Raw genomic sequence first — 22,453 nt, 5'->3', positions numbered from 1 at the left:
GATCCATGGCTTGGCCGTGGGGCACCTGACCGATCATGTTATTCAAAGAAGCAAGAGAATGATTCTGGATACTCTGGGCGTTGGCTTCCTGGGAGCCAGTACAGAAGTGTTTCACAAAGCCAGCGAATATAGTAAGGTAAGAAGTTCGGGGGCGGCTGGGTGGCTCAGTGGGTTAAAGCCTCTGCCTTCGGCTCAGGTCATGATCCCAGGGTCCTGGGATTGAGCCCTACATTGGGCTCTCTGCTCAGCGGGGGGCCTGCTCCACCCCCACCCCCTACCCTGCCTGCCTCTCTGCCTGCTTGTGATCTGTCAAATAAATAAATAAAATCTTAAAAAAAAAAAATGCCTGCTCATGAGGTATACTCACCAATGTGCCCGGGGATATGTGTTTATGGCCTATTATTCTACTCTGTTTTGGAGATAGTACTTGGTGTGTGTAGGGTTGTTGTATACGATTTTATGCTCTATTTATCTGAGTTTTAATATTCATTCATATTCTTCACTAAGTTACTGTCTAAAGACCGATCTTAGGAAGAGTGTCTTCCCCAATAGCATATACTATTTATTCAGGCAAAGGCTTTAAAAGTCTCTGGAGAAAAAGCTGGTTCAGCACTCTGAGCGGAGTGGGTGTGTATACGGGAGACGGAACACCCGCTCTCCAAAGGATGTGCTTGGTACGGACAACTGGTCCACCTTCCCTCCTGTTTACCCTCAAGGCATAAATAAGAATAAATTCAGACTGCATCCCCGGGCACACCTGTGGATCTCAGTCTGGGACAGAGCAACATCTCCTCTCCTTTCCGTGGAGAAAGTTGTGTTCTTCTACAAGGAAGAGAGGAATCCAATGGTTAAGGCTGTGATCCACCACGAAGTGTTCATATAAGGACTGTTCAAGTAATGCCTCCAAAGATGAGGAACGGCTCTTGAAGTGGTGACTTGTCATGTTCTGTTTCCACTCTGTATGGCTCACTGATATTCTTTCGTTCCAGATCTACAGTTCCAAGGTGTCCAGCAGTGTTTGGGGTCGACCAGAGTTAAGGCTCCCGCCGCCATATGCTGCTTTTGTGAACGGTGTGGCTGTAAGGAGATTTACAAATCTTTTCAACTGTTAAGCAATAACAATTTCAGAGCCAGGAAGTATCTCAGAAATCTTTCAGTTTCCATATTTCATGGATGAGCCACTGAAGTTCAGAGAGATGAAGTGGTCTGTCCTCTTTTCTATGTACTTACTTCACTTTTCGTGTTTGACAGTGAATTGATGCTTTTCAAACAAATTGTGAAGTATGAGAAATAAGATGGAGGATTTAGATAAAAATAGTGTAAGCTATCTAAACTTGGAATGTATATAGCAAAAAATATAAAACCTGATATCCAGACTCAGTTCCTTGTGTTGTGACCAGTACCAGTTTCTCTTCAATAACCAGCTTTTCATCCATCCTCTCAGTCACCAGATAATTATTGAGAAAGAAACAATGACCACATGCAGTCGATATTTTCTGAAGCAAAAATCAGCACTTTTCATCTGACAATTTTTTCGCTTCATGTGTCAGTGGCAGTCTGTATCTACATACAAGATATAATTTAGATATGAATGTGTTGGGATTTCTGAGATATTCTTATGGTTTGTGGGACAGTAACTCGGAATATTAAAAGTCAAACCCAATAGCGCATCGAGGAGTAAATGTCCAGTGTCCAGACCAACCATATCCCATAGATATGGAATTCTATTTTTTTAAAGATTTTATTTATTTATTTGAGTGAAAGAGAGAGAAAGAGCACGAGCCAGGGGGAGAGGCAGAGAGAGAGGGAGAAGCAGACTCCCAGCTGAACAGAGAGTCTGACATGGGGCTCAACCCCAGGACCCCGAGATCATGACCTGAGCCAAAGGTAGACGCTTAACTGACCGAGCCACCCAGGTGCCCCAATATGGAATTTTATTATTTTTTTTAAGATTTTATTTATTTATTTGACAGAAAGAAACATAGTGAGAGAGGGAATACCAGCAGGGGAAGTGGGAGAAGCAGGCTGCTCCCTGCTGAGCTGGGAGTTCGATGTGGGGCTCCATCCCAGGACCCAGGCATCAGGACCTGAGCTGAAAGCAGACTCTTTTTTTTTTTTTTTTAAGATTTTATTTATTTATTTGACAGAGATCACAAGTAGGCAGAGAGGCAGGCAGAGAGGGGTGGGGGGTGGGAAGCAGACTCCCCGCTGAGCAGAGAACCAGATGCAGGGCTCAATCCCAGGACTCTGAGATCATGACCTGAGCTGAAGGCAGAGGCTTAACCCACTGAGCCACGCAGGCGCCCCTGAAAGCAGACTCTTAATGACTGAGTCACCCAAGCGCCGCTGGAATTCTATTTTTAAGGAACTTCTGTTTATTACTATTTCATATAAGGGATAAGGAAATGGCTAGGATGAAGAGGAATAAAACCTTGGAGCAGCAAATAATGATTTTAAAATACAGCTTAATAGTTAGGGCACCTGGGTGGCTTAGATTGGTTAAGCATCCACCTTCAGCTCAGGTCATGATCTCTGGACCCACAGATCAAGCCCTGAGTTGGGGTCCTGGTTCAGTGGGGAGTCTACTTCTTTTCCCTCTGCCTCTCTCCCTTGCTCATGCTAAAAACAGTTAATCTGAGTTCAAGAGTTAAAGCAACTTCCCCATAAGTTTGAAATTATTTCATAATAAAAAGGTACAAAAATTTATGACCTGATATGGAATAAATGACATTAAACTTTTAGTGCAACTTGTTTGAAGGGTGGAGGAGGGAGAGAGGAATAACCACCTACTTTCACAGCCTTATTTTTAAGGGGGATATAGCTCTTTCCAGGTGCTGTGGCAGAGAGCTCTGGCCACCTGGGTAAGATCCAAGCTAACTGGTAGGCTTTCTAGTTGCTCCCCAAAGTCCTGTCTGCTCTGGGCAGAGGACAGCATGTCCTGTGGCCAGCCATGTGATCAAGAGTTATAGCCAGCTTATAGGTTTTATTTTCAGATAATCAGGTCTAAAAATCTCATATCAAATAAAGTTATTACTAAACTAAACTCTTACTGGTCATTGCATTCAGGGAAATACTTTCTTGGTTTTTGTGTGTATGTTTACACAGATTCACTCAATGGATTTTGATGACACATGGCATCCCGCCACCCACCCTTCCGGAGCTGTCCTTCCTGTCCTCATGGCTTTAACAGAAGCTCTCCCTTCAAGTCAAAAGTTTTCTGGCCTTGATCTGCTGCTCGCTTTCAATGTTGGGATTGAAGTACAAGGCCAATTAATGCATTTCTCCAAGGAAGCCAGTGACATACCAAAGAGGTATGGAGAGAATCTGTCCCATCCAGAGGCAGACAAGTTCCCCCTTCACCTGTCAATCATTATCTCTGTGGAGCCTTCTGACATAGAGGTGAGCTCAGTTGAAGATATTAACATTAGCGCTGACCGCTAAGTCAATTTTCCCGTCACATATCGAACCATATATCCATAAACAAAGGTGTGACTTCAGAAGTACTAATGAAAAGTCTCCTTTGGGTTTAGAGAGTCAAGCAACCATGAGCATAAAATTAATCGGGGCCTCGTGCTCAAGGATGATTCCTGTCATTCTGGCATCTATGGGTACTCTGATTCTCCTAATCCCATCTCAAAGCAGAATCTACTTTGACATTTGCTAAGGTCCTTCAGACTAAGAACATTCAGAAGGTCGTGAAACTGACTGTTCAATTCATTGATCAAAAATGGTCACATGTTGACTGTATCATATAGTTCAATCTTGTATTTCCTTTCCACTTGATCCCACCTGCTAGGAGAGAAGGAGATTGGAATTCTCAGTGGATTTTCACAGTTTCTACCAGGCTCTCCATTTTTATGGCTACTTGCCATATTTTTATGGCTACGTGTGATTTCAGGAAACAACTTTTGCCTTTCTGGCAATAAATATTAAAAATTTATTGCATCAGGCACTATTGTAAGTATGTGGATTCATTCAAAACTCACAAACCCCTGTGGGGTAGATATCATTATTAGCACCATTTTATGAGAGAGGAAACAGGCGCAGAGAAGTTGAGTGACTTTCCTAGGATCACACAGCTAGTAAGTGGCAGAGTGAAGATTTGAACCCAGGCAGCAGGCCTGCAGGATCTACACTCCCAACTACTATACTACTGCCTTCTGGTGACTGAGGTCTGTAATCTCCAACTCTTTGCTCTTTTTTTTTTTTTTTTTTCCCACTTTTCAGATTCCACCCCCCCTCAGTGGTAGGAACTTTGGGTAGCGCGGCCGCAGCATCCAAGTTTCTACGGCTCAGCATGGCGAAGTGCCAAGAGGCCCTGGCTATTGCTGTCTCTCATGCCGGGGCACCCATGGCAAATGCTGCCACTCAGACCAAGCCTCTTCATATGGGCAATGCTGCCAGGCATGGCATGGAATCGGCTTTTCTAGCAATGCTGGGTCTCCAAGGAAACAAGCAGGTCTTGGATATGCAGACAGGCTTTGGGGCTTTCTATGCCAACTATTCCCCACAAGCTCTTCCAGACCTAGATTCCCACACTTGGCTGCTGGGCCAGCAGGACGTGGCATTCAAGCGGTTCCCTGCACATCTGGCCACGCACTGGGTGGCAGATGCAGCTGCGTCCATCCGGAAGCACCTTGTAACAGATGGAGCCCTGCTTCCCACTGACCATGTTGAGAGAATTGTGCTCAGAATTCCAGATGTCCAGTATGTCAACAGGCCCTTCCCAGACTCGGAGCATGCAGCTCGCCATTCATTCCAGTATGTGGCCTGCACCACACTGCTCGATGGTGGCATTACCGTCCCCTCATTCCACAAATGCCAGATCGACAGGCCACAGGTGAGAGAGTTGCTCAGGAAGGTGGAGCTGGAGCACCCTCGGGACAACCGGCCCAGCTTTGACACACTGTACTGTGAGATAAGTGTCACTCTCAGGGATGGAGCCACCTTTACAGAGTGCTCAGACACCTTCTATGGCCACTGGAGAAAACCACTGAGCCAGCAGGACCTGCGAGAGAAGTTCAGAGCCAATGCCTCCAGCATGCTGTCCTCTGACACCGTAGAAAGGCTTATAGAGATCATTGAGAATCTAGAAGACCTAGAAGACTGTTCTGTGCTGACCGCTCTGCTGAAAGGACCCTCTCCACCAGAGATGGTTTCGAAATCTATCTAGCATTTAACAATTCCAACATACAATCTCTCCTGAGGTTTATCAACATCTAAGTGACTTTATATTGGGGAGAATTCGGTGATTAGCTTTTAAAGCCAGGGCTTACAGTCTGCCCCAGAATAAGGGAAGCAAGTTGGAGAGAGTCCAGAAACAGAATTGGATTTTTATGGAAGGGGTCTTGTCCTATAAATTTGGCCAGACAGTTCCAATTAGCTAAAGCAAAATAATAAACATGCAAGAAACACAGAGAAATTGATTTTATAAGCATTCATAAGGCTGAAATTCAAGTCACCTCTAATTTGCTTATAAAGTTAATCTTTACAGAGGAGTTCTTTATGAACTTCACGAACTTCAAGGTGTAGGGGGAATTTGAACCTACATGTATATAAATTTGCTGACAGTGGAGAAAGTCTCTGGCCTACTTTGCCACCAACAGATTTCTTACACCATGGGTTTTTACAAACCCTCCACAGTGGAGGGGGTGCTACCGGGTTTAAATATAAGGAGTTGGTGGACCCAAATCCTGACCCTACAACTTACTAAATGTGACACTAGGCATGTTTCTGGGTAACCCTCTGCCACAGTTTCCTTATTGATAAAGCAGAAATAAAAGGCAGTGTAACAAGTAAAAAGAGTTTGGCTCTGGAAGCTATGCTGTTAACCACTGCAATATATTACCTTTTGTTACAAAAGTTTCTCAGGAACAATACCATGGATGAAGAGTCTGAGATATAATACAGGATGACAGAAAAAAAAAAGTATATATGTGAGTAATTAAAAATACTGATTTGGTAAAACAATAAAAACATTTCATGGGGTTAAAAATTGCAACTTTAGGGCGCCTGGGTGGCTCAGTTGGTTAAGCAACTGCCTTCAGCTCAGGGCATGATCCTGGAGTCCCAGGATCAAGGCCCACATCGGGCTCCCAGCTCCAGAGGGAGTCTGCTTCTCCCTCTGACCTTCTCCCCTCTCATGCTCTCTCTCACTCTCTCTCAAATAAATAAAATCTTTAAAAAAAAAATTGCAACTTTAGCAACAGATATAAGCAGGGAGTTATTATAGTGAATGTATTCTAAATTCCTTGTGTTATTTAAGAGGGCAAAGCTATTAACTCTAGACTTTGATTTGCAAGTATGCATGCTGACATTTCCAGGGTAACCATTATAAGACAGTAGTAAAATGTATCACTTCCAGGTTAATAGAGGGAGAAATATGGAATTAGGATAAAAAATAATCCAAATGAAGGCAAGAAAGGAGGAGGAAAAGAAATATGTAAAAGGTAGAACATACCGACAACACAATATAAAACAACAGGAAAGGCGCGCCTGGGTGCCTCAGTCGTTGAGCGTCTGCCTTCAGTTCAGGTCATGATCCCAGGGTCCTGGAATGGAGCCCCACATCGGGCCCTCTGCTCAGTGGGGAGCCTGCTTCTCCCCCTCCCACTCCCCCTGCTTGTGTTCCCTCTCTCGCTCACTCTCTATCAAATAAATAAAATCTTAAAAAAGAAAAAACAGGAAAAAATCCAAATAGATCTGTAACTACAAAAAGAATAAATAGACTAAATACCCCAGTTAAAAAATACAAAGACTTAAATAAACAAAATCTTTTTAAAAAGTGGGGGCAGGGGCGCCTGGGTGGCTCAGTTGTCAACTGTCTGCCTTCGGCTCAGGTCATGATCCTGGAGTCCTGGGATCAAGCCCCATATCAGGCTCCCTGGTCACCTGGAAGCCTGCTTCTCCCTCTCCCACTCCCCCTGCTTGTGTTCCCTCTCTCACTGTCTCTCTCTGTGTCAAATAAATAAACAAAATCTTAAAAAAATAAATACAAAGACTATGTATACATTAAATACAATGTTTAATAAGTTTATTAGCATCTAATTTACATATCATTAATTCATCTATTTTGAGTGTACAGTTCAATGAGTTTTAGTTAATTTACAGAGTCGTGCAATCATTGCCACAATTCAATTTTGGAGTACTTCTTTTTAAGATTTTATTTTTAGTAATCTCTCCACCCAATGTGGGGCCCAAACTCACAGCCCGAGATCAAGAATTGCATGCTCTACCAACTGAGCCATCAAAATACCTAGCATACTTCTGTCATGCCAAAAAAAAAAACAAACCAAAATTCTTCCTGCGGGCCTAGAATTAATCCCCATTCCCACCCCCAGTTCTCAGCAACCAATGATCCATTTTCTACCTCTATAGTTGTCCAGACATTTCATATAAATGCAATCATATAGGGGCACCTGGGTGGTTCAGTTCGTTAAGGGTCTGCCTTCAGCTCAGGTCATGATCCCAGGGTCCTGGGATCAAGCCCAGCATCAGGCTCTCTGCTCAGTGAGGAATCTGCTTCTCCCCCTCACTCTCCTTCTCTGCTCTCTCTAAAATAAATAAAATCTTTTTAAAAAATGGAAGCATATAGTATGTAGTCTTATGTGTCTGGCATCTTTCACTTAGCATAATGGGTTTTTTCCCCCACATATGTATCAGTACTTTATTCCCTTTCATTGCTGAGTAGTGTTCTGTTGTATGGATATACATTTATTTACCCATTTAGTAGTTGATGGACAGTGGACTGCTTCCAGTGGGTCTAATACAAATTATGCTTCTATGATCATTCACCTGCATGGCTTGGTGTGGTAGCACCTCCATTGCTCATAGGTAGATACATAGGAGTTGGAATGCTGGGTCATTTAGTTAGTACATGTTTAACTTTATAAAAAACTTCTCCAGGGGAACCTGGGTGACTCAGTCCGTTAAGTGTCTGCCTTCAGCTCAGGTCATGATCCCAGGGTCCAGGATCAAGTCCCACATCAGGCTTCTGCTCAGTGGGGAGCCTGCTACTCCCTTTCCCTCTGCCTGCCACTCTGCCTACTTGTGCTCTCTCTCTTTCAGTCAAATAAATAAATAAAAATAAATAAATAAAATACAAAAAACTTATCCAAAGTAGCTCTAACACGTTACATTTCTACCAGTAATATATGAGGGTTCCAGCTTCTCCACACCCTCACCAACCCTTGGAATTATCAGTCTTTTTTATTTTAGCCTATCTAGTGAGTATGTAATGGTATCTTGTTTCAGTTTGCATTTTTCAAATGACTAATTCTTGTTTATTTTTGAGAATTATTTTTATTAGTTTGTCTTCTTATCCAGTTGTAGGAATTCTTTATTTATCTTGGGTTTAAATTCTTTATCATATATATGTTTTGCAAATATTTTCCCCCAGTCTGTGGTTTGTCTTTTCATGTGTTCAGTGGTCTCCTTTAAAGATCAAAAATTTTAAGTTGTTGATGAACTTCATTTTACCATTTAAAAATTTTTATTAAAAAATATAGAAAACAAAAATAAAAAATGTTATTGTCCCTGCTTTTGGTGTCATCAGAAGTTTTTTTAAAAAATCCAGTTAAATAAGTTATTCAAGACTCATAAGAATGCAAAAAAGTTTAAAGTAAAAAGATGGGAGAAATATGTATGAAATACTAACCAAAGCAAGCTGTAGTAAATAAATGTTAATATTAGACAAAACAGATCTCAAGCAGAAAGCATTACTGGAAACAAAAAAGGTGACTATATAATGATAAAAATTTCAAATCAGTAGGTAATTAAAATAATTCTAATTAATACTGAACTACAAGGAGAAATAAATGAATCCAATACCACACAGAGAGAATTTTTTTTTTAATATTTTATTTATTTATTTGACAGACAGAGATCTCAAGTAGGGGGAGAGATAGGCAGAGAGAGAGAGAGAGGAAGAAGCAGGCTTCCTGCTGAGCAGAGAGCAATGCAGGGCTCAGACCTGAGCCCAAGGCAGAGGCTTTAACACACTGAGCCACCCAGGCGCCCTGAGAATTTTAACACTAATCTCTTAGTAACTGATCTCTCAAGGAAACCAAAAGTAAGTAAACTACATCAAGATTTAAACACAATATACATGTTTTATGTAAAGGACATATAGAGAATTCTGCACAAAACAACTAGAGATTTCACAATCTTTTAGAAATCTCACAGAACATTTACCAAAAAAGGACCATCTACTGAGCCAGAAAGCGAGTCTTAACAACTTTACAAAGGATTGGATGATATAGATCATTTTCCTAATCATAATGCAATTAAGTTTAAATTCAACATAAAAAAGATAATTGGAAAAGCTTGAAGTGTTTGGAAATAAAAATTCCTTTAAGTAACTTTTGGATCACAGAACAAACTGTCATTAAAAATTATAAAACATTTAGAACCAACCAATAACAAAAATAGCATATATCAAAATTTGTAGGATGTAGCGAAAACAGTACTTAGAAATGTGTAGAATTTTCTATGGCTGGCTCTCTATCACTTGGATTATGCTGTTTGATAAGACATATCATGTAACTGTGATTAATTTGTTTGAACAGTAAATAAAGAGTAAATAAAACAGGAGATCAAAGTGGTGGTGTCTATTATGGCCTTCAGATACAATTTAATTATCCTGTCTTTATGCATTTCGGAAATTTCTAGTGGTAAGATCTAAGGACTAGTAATAATATCCCCAAGATCTAAGGGCTAGTAATAATACTCCCAGTGATAATATCCCTTCAGGCCAGTAATAACCCCTGCTAAAAACAAGACAACAGGGGCACCTGGGTGGCTCAGTGGGTTAAAGCCTCTGTCTTCGGCTCCAGTCATGATCCTGGGGTCCTCGGATGGAGCCCCACATCAGGCTCTTTGCTCAGCAGGGAGCCTGCTTCCTCCTCTCTCTCTGCCTGCCTCTCTGCCTACTTGTGATCTCTCTCTCTCTCTGTGTCAAATAAATAAATAAATCTTTAAAAAACAAACAAACAAACAAAAAAACCAAGACAACATACCCAAAATGGAGTCTTTATGCTAAGCACCACACCACTAAAATGAGATTTATTTACAGTTTCAGCACTTGCAGAAATGGAATCTTAAACCAATCATTCAGGAATTGCCAGAACAACACTAGTTAAGTAAAATGCCTGACAGACCCCTGCCATCCCCTAAAGGAAAGTAACCTTGAAATAACCAATCTATTTTGTCTAATGTAACTTCCTTGTTCTTATTCCCTTCTACCTATAAAAGTTTTTCATCTTATAAGCTCCTTGGAGCGCCTTTCTATCTGGCTAGGTTAGATGCTATATGATTCAAATCAATTTTTGCCCAAATAAACTTTTTTTAATGGAATGTAATGTTATTTATTTATTTGGGAGAGAGCAAGTATGCGAGCAGGGGCAGGTGGGGCAGAGGGAGAGGGAGAGAGAGAATCTCAAGCAGACTCCAGGCTGAGACAGAGCCCGACCGCAGGGCTCAACCTCATGACCCTGAGGTCATGCCCTGAGCCAAAAACCAGGAGTCAGATGCTCAACCGACTGCACCACCCAGGCACCCCACGAATAAACTCTTAAAAAAAATTAATACAGGGCACCTGGGTGGCTCAGTCTGTTGCGCATCTGCCTTCAGCTCAGATTAGGATCCCAGGGTCCTGGGATAGAGTGCCATGTCGGCTTCCCTGCTCAGCAGGAGTCCGCTTCTCCTTCTCCCTCTGCCATTCCCCTGAATTGTGTTCACTCTCTCTCTCTCGTCAAATAAATAAAAACTTAAAAAAAAATTTAATGCGCCTCAGTTTATCTTTTCACACCCTTGATGGATGTTTCAGACAAACAACAAAGGTTGGAGAAAATGATCTCTCCTGAGGAGACGACAACATTCAAGGTGACCTTGATATCGGTTATTATGCACACCAAGTGACCTTGAAAGAGAACATGAGGGGATATGCATCTGGGGAGGGAACATAAGGGTCCTCTGCACTGGCAGCCCTGCACACCATCTCCTGCCCCCCACACCACATACCAAAAAAACTGAGGTAAGATAGGGAAAGACTGGCTCCCCACATTCCTTTCTAGATGATTCCTTTCCAGGAGGGTCAAAAGCACGTGCATTTTTGAGTCAGAGTGCTGGCAGACAGCTTTGATGGAATGGGAGAGTTAAATCAAGCCACCTTGTCCCTTGCATCCATGAAGCTGGGGAACAGGACAGCCTGCGAGCCACTCACCCTGGAAAGCCAAAGGTGGGCTTTCTGGGCCGCTCTGATCTGCTGTCTAGGCAGTGTGGCAAATGCTTGCTTTTCCCCTTCTGTTCCCTTGGGGGTGACAGCAAAGGATGCCACTGTGAGACAGGCTCTATGTGTAGGCAAATGAGTCCTCTACATGGATAAGGCCAGACCACCACGGAGAAAACCCACCAGAGACTGGAACCAAGGCTCCAGCTCAAAGGGAGGCTCATTCTAGCACCCTCAGTGTTTCTGCATCCTCAGCACACATTCGAGGCCTTGAGTCAAACTACCTGTCACCAGACACACCCAAGGTACCCCAGTACTGGCTGGCATATATGTTTTGGGGATCTCCAAGACCACATGCACATTCAGGGATCACAAGATGAGGTTAGGGGACTCAGGACAGAGCTGTACTCATGGTTAAGGTTTATTACAGTGAAAGGATACATGACAGGATCAACTGGAGAAAAAGCCAAAAACAGCAGAGTCTGGAGGCTTCTGACACCCTCTCCCACCAGTCAGGAAACACATGAGTGTGTTCCTCTCTCCAGGAGTGAAAAATTTACTAAAGTGTGTACACTCTTTCTCCCCCGGGGAGAGACTTAGCACTCAAGGTGTTTAATAATGTCTGGTCATGTCGGTCCCCTCCGCCCAGCAACGATCATAATCCCAAACTCAAAGAAGGAAAGCAGGTGTTCGGCATAATTCTGCACAGTCTCAGCAGAGCAAACTATTTTTCTCAGTCAGGGGGGCGGGTTAAGTGCCAAGCTCCCAGATGCCAGTCAAGGACGAACCTCAGGAACAGGACTTAATAAAGACAGCAGCTTGAGGCCTGCTATATTCTCTCTTGCACAATGTTTCCCATCCCGAAATGCCCTTCCTTCCTATTTGTGTGGTTTTGCAGGGTACAGAGACATGACACAGAAAACGGGCTTCGTCTCCACTCCAGAATTGTCCTGCTCTGTAGCACTCGGAGCTCTACAAGCTGTGTGTTCTCTCACAGTAGTAACTCAAACTGATGGCCCCAGCAGCTTACAGCTGTCACAGACCAAAGAGCGGCAATGATTTTAACTCTGGCACTGAAAATGAGACTTACAGGACTTTTTTTTTTTTTTTTAAAGATTATTTATTTATGTGAGAGATGGGGTGCCCGGGTGGTTCAGTGGGTTAAGCCTCTGCCTTCGGCTCAGGTCACGATTTCAGGGTCCTGGGATTGAGCCCTGCATTGGGCTCTCTGCTCGGTGGGGAGCCTGCTTCCCTCCTCTCTCTCTGCCTGCCTCTCTGCCTACTTGCGATCTCTGTCTGTCAAATAAATAAATTTTTTTAAAAAGATTATTTATTTATGTGAGAGAAAAAGAGTAAGACAGAGAGAGCTTGAGCAGGGTGAGGTACAGAGGGAGAAGCAGGCTCTCCACTGAGCAGGGAGCCCGATGCGAGACTCGATCCCAGGAGTCCCGGATCATGACCCAAGCCAAAGGCAGATGCTCAACTCACTGAGCCACCCAGGCTACCCCAGAATATGTGACTTTATATATTTTATATATACTATATATATATACATTTTATATGTATATATTTTTATATATTTTATAACAACTTTGCTCGGAAGCCTTTATCTGAAAAAGATATCAGAGTCAGCTATGTGCCCTATGACCCCACCTTAAGGTCTATATTAGCTTATAAGGGGAACCTCTTTGGAGACTCTAAGTAAATGGTGAGCGTTCTTTATCAACAAATTCATATCAAGGGTTTCTTATGCCAGAGGATGTTCCTGGTGCAGGCGATAAAGCAGTCAACAAAACAGACAAAAACCTCTTGCAATCATGAGCTCATAATCCATAAGCTGGGAGCAGAGATACAAGCAAACTCAGTACATAGGACAAGTGCTCTGTACCTATTCTGGGCCAGCGGTGCTTCCTCACTCCTCCCCGGTGGGAATGTGAACCTTCCATAGGTGGAATCCATGGTTTTTGGTTCTTCCTGGGCCGAAACAGAACCTGTGACAACAAAACCTTTGTGGGACTGGAGATATGCAGGACTTCTCCGCGCAGAGCAACACCCGAGAACTGAAGGGAGGGGGCAAGGTCACAACGAGATCTGCTGCTTTTCCTTCCAGCAGAGGGGAGCACCTGTGCACGAGAACACACGTGTAGTCTCTTCCCATCCACGTGAAATCTACCTGCAACGTTGCAGGTTCTTATCACTTGGGGTGCGATCTTTTTATTCTCCCTCTCTTCACCTACTTTATATTAAAAAAAAAAAAATAGGGATAGTTCATTGCAAGTGAAACACTCAAAAACAGATGAGCATTCCGCAGGCTACTCTGGTTCCTGCTAAACCCTGGGTGCCCAGCGGTGGACCGCTGTAGAGGAAGGACATCAAACGAATGTATGAAGGGCGCCTGGGTGGCTCAGTGGTTTAAAGCCTCTCGGCTCAGGTCATGATCCCAGGGTCCTGGGATGGAGCCCCCCGCATCGGGCTCTCTGCTTAGCAGGGAGCCTGCTTCCTCCTCTTTCTCTGCCTGCCTCTCTGCCTACTTATGATCTCTGTCAAATAAATAAATAGAATCTTAAAAAAAAAAAATGTATGACACACAGTAACTTTAAAAAGGGTCATGGCTTTATCTGAGTCATATGAACAGAAAACCTTCACAAAAATCATTAAGATTAGTTTAGTCAACTAATTCAGTTGTAAATGCAGAAATCAGCATCCAGACATCATATCACTTAAACTCTCCCTGCTTACTGCTGTCTTTCTTATTAAAGACAATTCCGCCCACCCCAGTTACAGTTGGTGTCCTTATAGGAGCGAACCTGGAGGTTCAGGAAAAAGCCCTTGGAACAGTCCAACGCCCGTCTGTTTGAAATATGGCAGGAGAGTCATTTCTGACTTTAAAAAAATGAAAGCAGTTAAAGTGTGCTTGCCTAGAAATCAAATATTTCTAAATAATTTCATGACGGTTTTAATTTCTGAGTCAGGAGTGCACTGAAAGTACCTCTCTGTAAGTGTACCTCTGTAAGTGTACCTCTCTGTAAGTGTGTACCTCATGTGGCTGGAGCTGTTTTTACTTGAACAAATTCTTCTAAATATTACCACCAAAGCATCACTTTTCAAATACCTTCGAAAGCCTCCCTTGCTGTCTTACCTCTCTCTACACACGGCTCCCGTGGAAGGGCCACCTCTGAGCCACTCTGTGGGCAGTGGCCTGGCAGGAGCCCCCTCCCTGCAGCCCTGAGCACAGTCGGACTTCTGCACAGCAGTGGCCCCGGCAGCATCACCGAACCTACCGGAAGAGAAGATACCTGGGTGGAAGAAAATGTTTCTTAGGCAACTGACAGCATGACTCTGAAGAGAGTTAAAATGATCAGCTTGCAGTGGCCTCTCAAATGCTGCACTGTTTGGACAGAAGCCCAAAGCCACCTTGCGTGGAAAAAATCTGTTCCAACATGACACTTCATTTAAATATTCACTTAGTAAGAGAAAATGAAGGCTGTATGTACTCGGATCAATAGGAAAAAATTACAGCAAGGCTAATTTGAACCATACAGCTGAATGATACCATACAAGAGAACTGCTATACTGAAAATATTTTCTTAGAGTGAGCCAGTGTATCTGGAAAGAATACATTTTCCCTATGCTTCAAAGCCAGCTGGTCTCATCACCTTAGAGCACCGTCCCCTACCATGTCCACCCACATCCCACACCCGTGCCAATACGGCAGCCCCCAAATGAAAGATAATTTGTTAAGCAAAGCAGTCGCACTGATACTCATTTACAGGAAGGAAAATGGGAAAAGGCTGTAGAACCTGCTTACCAGGCAGTAAGCTTTTCATCCTTTTTCTCCCCCTCCATCCACAAGATTATCCCAACCCAGCAGGAAGGTGTCAGCTGCCAGCATGTGGAAATGCAGCCAAAGGAGTCCTCCACAGAACCGCTGATGGGGCAGGCCTGGGCCACCCCAAAACCACCTACAAAGAGAGGAAACGCAGGATTGTTTGAGCCAGCTGACCTACGAAACAATTAATTCTTCAGCAAAGAATTAACGCAGAGGAGAGCAATAACCCATGATTAGAATGGGAAAATAACATTTCTTTAAGTCTTCTGGGGTCGGCAATGATTTAATTAATTCGTTAACTTCATTTTTTAAAAGTCAGAATAGCAACCTGTATTTGTCAAAGTTGCTCCGAGATCCTTTTTTAAAAAGCTGGTGCCAAATGCTGAAACACAAACCCAATCTTTAGGGAATTTACATGGCTTCAATGTAGCCCTTGTAGAAAGTGGATTTTACGGACATAAAGGATTTATATTAACCAAATGATAATAATAACAAACATTTTGCATCAATAGCAAAATTCTGAAGACAAAAGATGGGATACCATCATGATAATGATTTTTGCTAAATATTTCAAGTGTGGTATAAAGTAGAAATATATCTTTTAAAGAGCACTTGAGATAACTTCATTCATCCTAAAAACAAAGATGTAGCTTTCTGTATTAGACTAAAAGATTTTTTTAATCACTGTTAAGTTTTTGATTGATTTACAAGTAACACCAATTTAGATGTGAAAACTAATTTTAACATCAAACCTCAAGGGCAATAAAATTTACAAAATTGTCTCAGGGCATACCTATTTGCAGAGAAAGAAGAAAAGAATAAATCTACAAGACACCAGCAGCTCAAATAAAATTAATCTCCTTTACATCCACCCCATGTTTTGTAAAGAGATATTTAAATTTATGTTGTATATAGAGTATATAGCAAGTCTCCAAGAATGCTGCCTGATATCCATGCCTCCTGGTATTTTTTCCCTATTGTAGATTCCTGTCTTTGAATTTAATCTCCCTTTTGATCAATGGAACATGGCAGAGGTGACACTGAGGGTCATCTGTGGCTAGAGCATAAGAGGAAAGCCTGGGTCTCCTGGAAGGCCGTTCTAGGGGATGCCAGCTCTCATGTGAGAAATTCAAACGCCCAGGGTCTATAGGTTCCCAGGAAGCCCAAGCTTGCCAGAGGGAATGGCCAGATGGCTGCACAGCCACATCTCAGGTGTTCTAGCTGATCCCAGCTCAGGCACCAGACACTGGCATGAAGACACCATGGTGCTGTCTTCACCAGTGATATCTTCAGATGTCTGCAGCTCCAGTCACCATGCCGCTTGCCAGAGAGATCTCAAGCAAAGCTCAAGCTAAGCCTAGTCAACCAACAGAACCAGGAAAGATAATAAATTATTGTTGAAGGCACTAATTTTGGTGGTACTTGTTACCCAGCAATATATGCCTGGAATACTTGGTATGTAAAACAGCAGTAAGCAACCTATTCAGATGGACGTGTAAGCATCCACAGCAACACACTCCTTATCTGAGTCTCACGGTAGGACATCTCCAAACCACCTTCAAAGATTTGAAGAATATTGTGAACATTTAAAATAATCTTAAAATAGGGGTTGCCTGGGTGGTTCAGTAGGTTAAGTTGATCCTGGCACTCCGGGATCAAGCCCTGAGTCAGGTTCCCTGCTCAGCGGTGGGGGGGTGGGGGGGGCTGCTTTTCCCTTTCCCTCATGCTCTCCCTGGCTCTCTCTTAAATAAATAAATAAAATCTTAAAAAAAAAAAGTAATCTTAAAATAGTGGCGCCTAGATGGCTCAATTAGTTAAGCATCTGTCTCTTGATTTTTGGCTCAGGTCAAGATCTCAAAGTCATGAGACTGAGCCCTGCATCAGGCTCATGCTAAGGGAGGAGTCTGCTTGAGATTCTCTCTCTTCTCCCTCTGCCCCTTCCCTGGCTCCTGTGTGTACACAGGCGTGTACACACTGTCTCTCAAGAAAGAAAGAAAATCTTAAAAAATAATAATCTTAAAATAAAACTGATTTTAACAGTTTAGGCAAACTAAACAAACTAAAACTGTTTAGTTTGAAAAAGGATCAATATATAACATACAGTTTCTTATGAGGGGATTAAATAAGAAATTAAAAAATCTAAGACAATTATACTTGTAAATCAATCATTTATTTTAAAATGTGGAATCACCTATCTATAAAGTAATTTCCGCACTGAAAAGGTCCAGAATCAGGTAACCCTCTACTGTGATTTCCAAAGTCTCAAGGCGTCAAAATGTGGGCTGCTACCACGTGCCACCTGTCTGTCCCCTGTCACCTGGGAGCTGAATCAGCACCTGCACTGGAACAAGAGCTTCAGGTGATTCACATACCTATTAAACTTAGAGACATGCTTTTATAGAGATGTGGTTCCCAAACTTATCTGCATATGAGAATCATCTGGGAATCAAAAATTCCAAAATCCAGGCCATAGGTACACAGGCATTGATGGTTTTAAAGCCCTCCAGGTGGGTTCAGGTACAGCCAAGTCTGCGAACCGCTGGTCACTCTTGATAGAGTACTGGTTCTCAAATTTGGCTGCACAGTGGGAGAACCTATGGAACATCAAAAAGCACTACCATCTGTTTCCACCCCCAGAAAGTCTAATGCGACTGGTCTCAGGTGTGACCCAGGAGCTGAGACTTTTTAAAGGCTTCCCAAGTGACCTCCAAGTGCAGCAAAGTTTGAGAACCGTGACCTAGAGCCTGGCACAGAGGCTTCAAAATGGTAGCTAAGTCTGAACTGCTCTTTCTGGAAAGGGGTTTAAAGTCAGTGAACATTAATTAAAACGAACAGTTGGTCTCACAGCTTTCAGCTAACTCACTGGTATAATGACAGCTTCAAGCTTGCTGGAGTTCAGGTCTGCCAAATCTTGTATGTCCCCACGGGCTCTCCTGGCACTTCCTCCAGCACATTTCTCTTCTGCTGGGCTCTCTTTCAAGTGATTAACAATGTACATCTGCTCAGCATTAGGAGCAAATAGCTTCACCTTCAAAAATAGAAATAAAAACAAATGATGTCATTGTCTCCATGAAAATAATCAAGCAAATCAATCTCAAACCAGGAAGGAAAGTCAGAAAACCACTAAGTAATTCCGTATGCCTTCAGGGCCAACACCAACTACAAATAGCAGCCACAAGGAAGAAACTGTAGGGGACTTCTCGAGGGGGTGGTGAGCTCTAAATTACCTTCTAGAAAGTAGAACAGAAAGAGGTTGGTTTCCAAATACACACATACACATATCTATACACACACACACAGTAATTAATATATGTGTACGTGTGTATACATATGTATGTATATGTACATACGTATACATATGTATGTATATGTACATACATATACATAGACCTTGAATAACACAACACCTATGCAGCCAAAAATTCGTGTATAATTTTGACTACCCAAAAACTTAACTACCCATAAGCCTGTTGACATGAAGCCTTACTGATAACATAAACTGTTAACACATATTTTGTATGCTATATATATTATATACTGCAGCCTTACAAGGAAGTAAGCTGGAAAAGAAAATGTTAAGAAAGTCATAAAAGAGGGGCATCTGGATGGCTCAGTCAGTTAAGTGTCTTCCTTCGGCTCAGGTCATGATCCCTGGGTCCCAGGATTGAGCCCTGCATTGGGCTCCCTGCTCAGCGGGAAGCCTGGTTCTCCCTCTCCCACTTCCCCTGCTTGTGTTCCCTCTCTCGCTGTGTCTTTCTCTGTCAAATAAATAAATAGAATATTAAAAAAAGAAAGAAAGAAATAAAAAGAAAACCATAAAAGAAAATACATTTATAGCACTATATTGTATTTATATAAAAAAAATTCTTTGTATAAGTGGACCTACACAGTTCAAACCCATGCTGTTCAAGGGTCAACTGTACATGCTTTTTAAAGAGATGGAAGGGAGGACTCGATTTTAATATTTTATTTATTTATTTATTTGTCAGAGAGAGAGAGAGAGAGAGCGAGCACACACAGGAGGAGCAGGAGGCAGAGGGAGAAGCAGGCTCCCCACTGAGCAGGGAGCCTGATGCCGGACTCTACCTCAGGACCCTGGGATCACGACCTGAGCTGAAGGCAGACACTTAACAGACTGAGCCACCCAGGTGTTCTGAGAGGATTTGATTTTATAGATAGAAACACAGGGCTCAAAACCATGGAGAATTGATTATATCTATCTTTAAAGTCTTTCCAAAGCTGGGATTCTCAAGCCTGCTACATATTAGAATCACTTGGAAAGGCTGAGGCCCCGTCACATGGACTCTCTGGGACTGAAGCACTAGCTTGGTTACTTATGTCTTAAAATCTCCTGAGGTGATTCCATCAATTGTCAGAGTTGGCAACCACTGATCTAAGGCAAGTAGGAAATAAAACTCACAAATTCAGGGCTCTGAGTTAAAATTTCAGGGGTTTTATTTATTTATTTTTAAGATTATTTATTTGAGAGAGCACAAGCAAACAAGAGAGGGGAAGAGGGAGAAGCAGACACCATGCTCCGTGGGGAGCCTGACGCTGGGTTCAATCCCAGAACCCTGGGATCAGGGCCCAAGGTAAAGGCAGACACTTAACTGAGCCACCCCCACCCAAGCACTGCTAAAATCTAAGGAGTTTTAATGTAAAAAACCCAAAGCAGACCATTTGATCTTAGTTGACCCACTTCCACACAACCAACCCAACCAAGCTCTGGATTATCACCCCCAGTCTGCCATCAGAAATAATTCCTCTTTCCCCAACCGCTGGACCCTGCAGGGGCAGAGTCATGAAGAGTAGGAGGCAAGGAAGGAGTCTCAGGTAGGCACCTATATACTGGGGACCTTGGTGTCATACTTTCTCCATTGACATCCACCTTACCCCAAAACTTGCAGGTCCACTTCTCCAGGAACTGGATAAGGCTATTCTGAGTCAAACGTCCCTTGACTTGCTGGGAAGGTTTTAGCCTCCTGTTATTAACCTTTGTATTTGATTAAAATATATATTAATAGTCTAAACATTCTCTCTTCCCTGTATTTTTGGTTTTACAAAACTGAGTAATATCTCCAATCCATGGGATAGATCTATGGAAGAAATTCTAAGCACATATATAGCCCATTATTAGTAAAAAGGAAAAAAAGCTTAGAACATTCTGATGGGCCAGAAAGATGAAAAAAAAAATGTGGACTGGTTATTAAACCAGTAATTCTGGAAACAGATTGACTTGCAGTTGCTTTGAGAAATTAACCGGATCTACCTGCCCAATGTGCAGGTGAAGATAAAAATTTAAATTTCAGTTAAACTCTACCCTTCTCCAGAAAATCCTATAACTCTATTTTTCCCTTTGAGGAGATGCCATACACTTCCACTGGTGGGCAAGAGTTCAGTGGTTGATAAATATGATTTTATCAGACTACACTAATGTTCTGAGTACTCTTAAACTGATCAAGGACTCAAGGGAAACCGACTGGATTATAATTCAATCTGGTTTTTTTGATGAATCTTCAAGATTTGAAAACCATGAAGTAGGGGCACCTAGGTGGCTCAGTGGGTTAAGCCTCTGCCTTCTGCTTAGGTCATGACTTCAGGGTCCTAGGATCAAGCCCCGCATCCGGCTCTCTGCTCAGCGGAGAACCTGCTTCCCCCTCTCTCAGCCTGCCTCACTGCCTACTTGTGATCTCAGTCTGGCCAATAAATAAGTAAAATATTAAAAAAAAGTAAAAACCATGAACTAGAGAGAAGTCAGTATAATGAGGGATCAGGCAACAATAGTCTATAGGCATCATTAGCCTGGGATACTGGGGTCATAGCCAAAAGGAACAGAAGGGAGAACCAGACCACAGCAGATGGGAGCTACGGAGAGGCTGAGCTGGGGCTAATATGAGGGACTGCTTTCTCACCATTAGAGCTCCGTACACCCGGAATGAAGAGACTGGACTCCCAAGAGAGAAGATCCTCACCACTGACCACGGTCAACTTGAAGCTTGTTTCTATAGCTCCAGGAGGTCCTGAGTAGGATGAGAAGCTCCCCTGTGGTCCTCTAGCATATCCCATTATTTGTAAATTGTTACTTTGGAGAGCTGTATTAAGCCAAGCTCATGTAAATACCCACGGGGAATCCTGCGGGTGCCCCATTAAACTGAACATTACATTTCAGCGGCCATAGCTAGGATGTGTTGCCCACCCTCCATCACACCCCCATCCCTCCCCACCCCCGGCCCAACTTGTTCAGGTCTTTGAAGAGGTCACTTCAGCCTTGGCGATGCTGAACTAAGCCGCGGTATGCAGGAAAGCTAGGACGGCAACCACCTAAATGCTTAGATAAGTGGTGCCCTGCCTGAATTTCCACAGAATACTCCAAGCTGGAGCAGCAAGCGGGCAAAGGGGGAGGGGGGTGCTGGGGGTTAACGAATTCCCATTAGCCCTCAGAAGACCTAGTAGGCCTGAGGAACCCAGTGCCGCTCCCTTCACCCCAGCATGGTTCATGCGGTCGCCTATGGTCGCGCCAGCCCCCTCACTTATTCCCACACACTTCCAGATACTGTGATGGTTCACAAGTGCTGTGGGTGAAGTGAAGGCAAGATGCTCTCTTGGGAAACAAGTGACAATACGTTATAACGCTTTTAATGTACTATTTATGGGCATAAGTCGGTATCTTTGTATAAAAGTATGGCAGGCCACGGATATCTCACCAGCAGCAGGGCTTTCTTGAGGTGGCTGAAGGGTCAAAGAAGGGTCCGGCAGAATCTCCTCCCCCACGGAAGTGGTAGATGGCAACAAGGAAGAGCATCTGGGGATGGGGCGAAGTGGTTTAAATGGCGTTTAGGGTGGTGTGGTATCGCGGGGTAGGACCAGCCATTCCTCCATTACTGTCGTCCTCACCGCACCCCCACCGCCAAAGGAAGATTCTTTCACTCAAATGTTTGAGGTCACCTAGTCTAGACCCTGGGTAGCGGGGTGGGAGTTCCGTGCTAGACTCCAAAGGATGGGCCCAAAGCTGGATTTTTTTGTTGTTGTTGGTTTGGTTTGGGTGGTCGTTGTTGAGCGGAGGTCGGAAAATAGCTCCAAAGAAGGGTGAACTTTAAACGGAGACGTGGGGCCAGAAGCACAGGCATTCTGGGTCCGTTTCATAAAAAGGAGGCTCCGAGGCCCGGATGGAGCGCGAGCGGAACCCAAACGCCTTCCCGGTCGGCGAAGTTAGAAAGTCGCCATCGTGCAGGCCGCAGCGGACAGGAAAAAGAAGCCACGGAGGGGTCCCGCTCTCTCCCAGTCAGGCGGGAGTCCGGCGGCGCTGGGCAGAGTCTCCCGCCGGGGAGAGGGCGGGGACGGCCGGACCCTAGGGGCCAAGTCCCGGGTTGGCGCGGCGCGGGGGCGTGGCTCCGCGC

General features: G+C 43.4%; 1 protein-coding gene across 1 annotated transcript; it reads left to right on the top strand.

Moving 5' to 3' along the window:
• Positions 1–58: 58 nt before the first annotated feature.
• On the top strand, positions 59–5,173 carry ACOD1 (aconitate decarboxylase 1; the record flags this gene model as incomplete). The annotated part of the gene is made up of 4 exons (XM_080799096.1): positions 59–136; positions 990–1,079; positions 3,106–3,311; positions 4,228–5,173. 4 exons carry the CDS (start codon positions 59–61, stop codon positions 5,171–5,173), a joined length of 1,320 nt encoding a protein of 439 aa, XP_080655222.1.
• Positions 5,174–22,453: the final 17,280 nt, after the last annotated feature.

Source organism: Martes martes (genome assembly GCF_963455335.1).
Source record: "Martes martes genome assembly, chromosome: 3".
NCBI lineage: Eukaryota > Metazoa > Chordata > Mammalia > Carnivora > Mustelidae > Martes > Martes martes.
This window is presented reverse-complemented; position numbering and strand designations above follow the sequence as displayed.